At 45.4% G+C, this 1,653-nt stretch overlaps 1 protein-coding gene across 1 annotated transcript; it reads right to left on the reverse strand.

The window, feature by feature from the left end:
• Positions 1-150: 150 nt before the first annotated feature.
• CSUI_010039 (zinc c3hc4 type (ring finger) domain-containing) lies at positions 151-1,308 on the reverse strand (the record flags this gene model as incomplete). The annotated part of the gene is made up of 1 exon (XM_068070146.1): positions 151-1,308. Exon 1 carries the CDS (start codon positions 1,189-1,191, stop codon positions 151-153), a length of 1,041 nt encoding a protein of 346 aa, XP_067917878.1. The 5' UTR covers positions 1,192-1,308.
• Between the last annotated feature and the right edge of the window lie 345 nt (positions 1,309-1,653).

Here is a 1,653-nt window from a genome sequence, read left to right on the forward strand (position 1 = left end):
GATTAAACATAGATTAAAGATAGATAGATAGATAGATTAAAGATAGATAGATTAAAGATAGATAGATTAAGGATAGATTAAAGATAGATAAATAGATAGATAGATTAAAGATAGATAGATAGATACATTACAGGTCACGCGCTTGAGGGCCTACTTGCGGTCTTCGGCATCAAAGAGGCAAAGGTAGATCGTTTTGACTCCTATTTCATAGCGTGGAAATCTTTCACGTGATCCATAGCCTCCACAGGTCCTTAACACCCACCACGCCGAAGTGACAGCTAGCTCTCTTTCTTCTTTCGATACCATTCCAGGAGAGATTTCAGCATGACTTGTGGATGTATCTTCATCATCCTTCTTTTCTTCAGCTATCTCCTCCTGCTTCGAATCATCTTCTTCTTCTCCCTCTCTATTCCCTTGATCTCCCCCTCTCCTTGTCCTTGTTCCCTTTCCTTCGCCACCATCATCTTGATGTCTTTTGCTCCCCATACTCGTATGACTACGTCGATCTCTTTTCTCTCTATCTCCTTCTATTTCACCTCCGTGACGTGAAGGACCTGTTGAAGCTCCTTCTCTCCTTCTTGAAAGGTCTTCTTCCGCGCCTTGCTGTTGCGCTTCTTGTTGCGAAGGGTGAGGGGATCTCCTGCCTAAGATCTTCCCTTTAAGATGCTCTACAAACACTTTTCCTCTCCCTTTCTTTTTCGTGTTTCTCGTAGACATCTCGGCTGAACCTTCTTCGGCTTCATCTCTTCCTTCTCCTCCGCCTACGACAGAAGAAGAAGAAGAACTCACTCCTCCTTCTCCTCTCTTCGCATCACTGTCCTCCTCTCTTCTCCGACCTTCTTCAGAGTGACTCTCGCCACTTGTCCCTTTCATAGATGGCGCGACAGAGACAAGGTTGAAGGAGTGGTCAACTCTCTCTTCATCCTTCGCATGTAGAGAATTTGGAAGAGATGAAGAAGAAGAAGACAAAGAAGAGGAAGATGAAAGAAGTCTTGACGATGGTGGGTTGTTTGATCCTCCTCTTCCTGACTGAGTAGTTGTGCTATCAAGAGAATCAGAAGAAGAGGCATGAGATTTTGACGAGGAATCTTGACCTTCCTTCTCCGAAGAAGGTGAAGAAGACGAAGAGGGAAGAACGCCCACAGCGGCGTCAGCAGGAGATGAAGAAGAAGGAGAGGGTGTCTGAGGCATGGGTGGAAGTCCCTGCTGTTGGAGAGTCTCTAGAAACTGTCTTAACGTCGGACAATCAGCCGTAGGTCGAGGAACACGAACAACTTGCTGCGGACGAGATGGATGAGTGCATGCACTGAGAAGAGAAGAGAAGAGAAGAGAGAGCAAAGCAGAGTTTCGATAACAATGGATGAAAAGGCAGGAAAAGAAATGTGGCTGGCTCGGTGTCTTTTTCTGTCGGACCCAATCCAAAGGCAGCATCGTACCTCAAACCACATACAAAGATGTGTACGCGTATGTATCAGTATGTATGCATGAATATATATGTATGAATATGTACGTATGTCGGTACAGATAGACAGAGTAGGCGTATGTGTACGAAGCAAAGATATCTCTAAGGGGTAAGAGACGAAGACGGCTCATTTGAGTTGATATGGACAGACTGTGCTGCGGAAAAATCACAGCCTCCGTGAGGAGAGGAGA

This window comes from Cystoisospora suis (assembly GCF_002600585.1).
Source record: "Cystoisospora suis strain Wien I chromosome Unknown contig_6585, whole genome shotgun sequence".
NCBI classification, from domain to species: Eukaryota; Apicomplexa; class Conoidasida; order Eucoccidiorida; family Sarcocystidae; genus Cystoisospora; species Cystoisospora suis.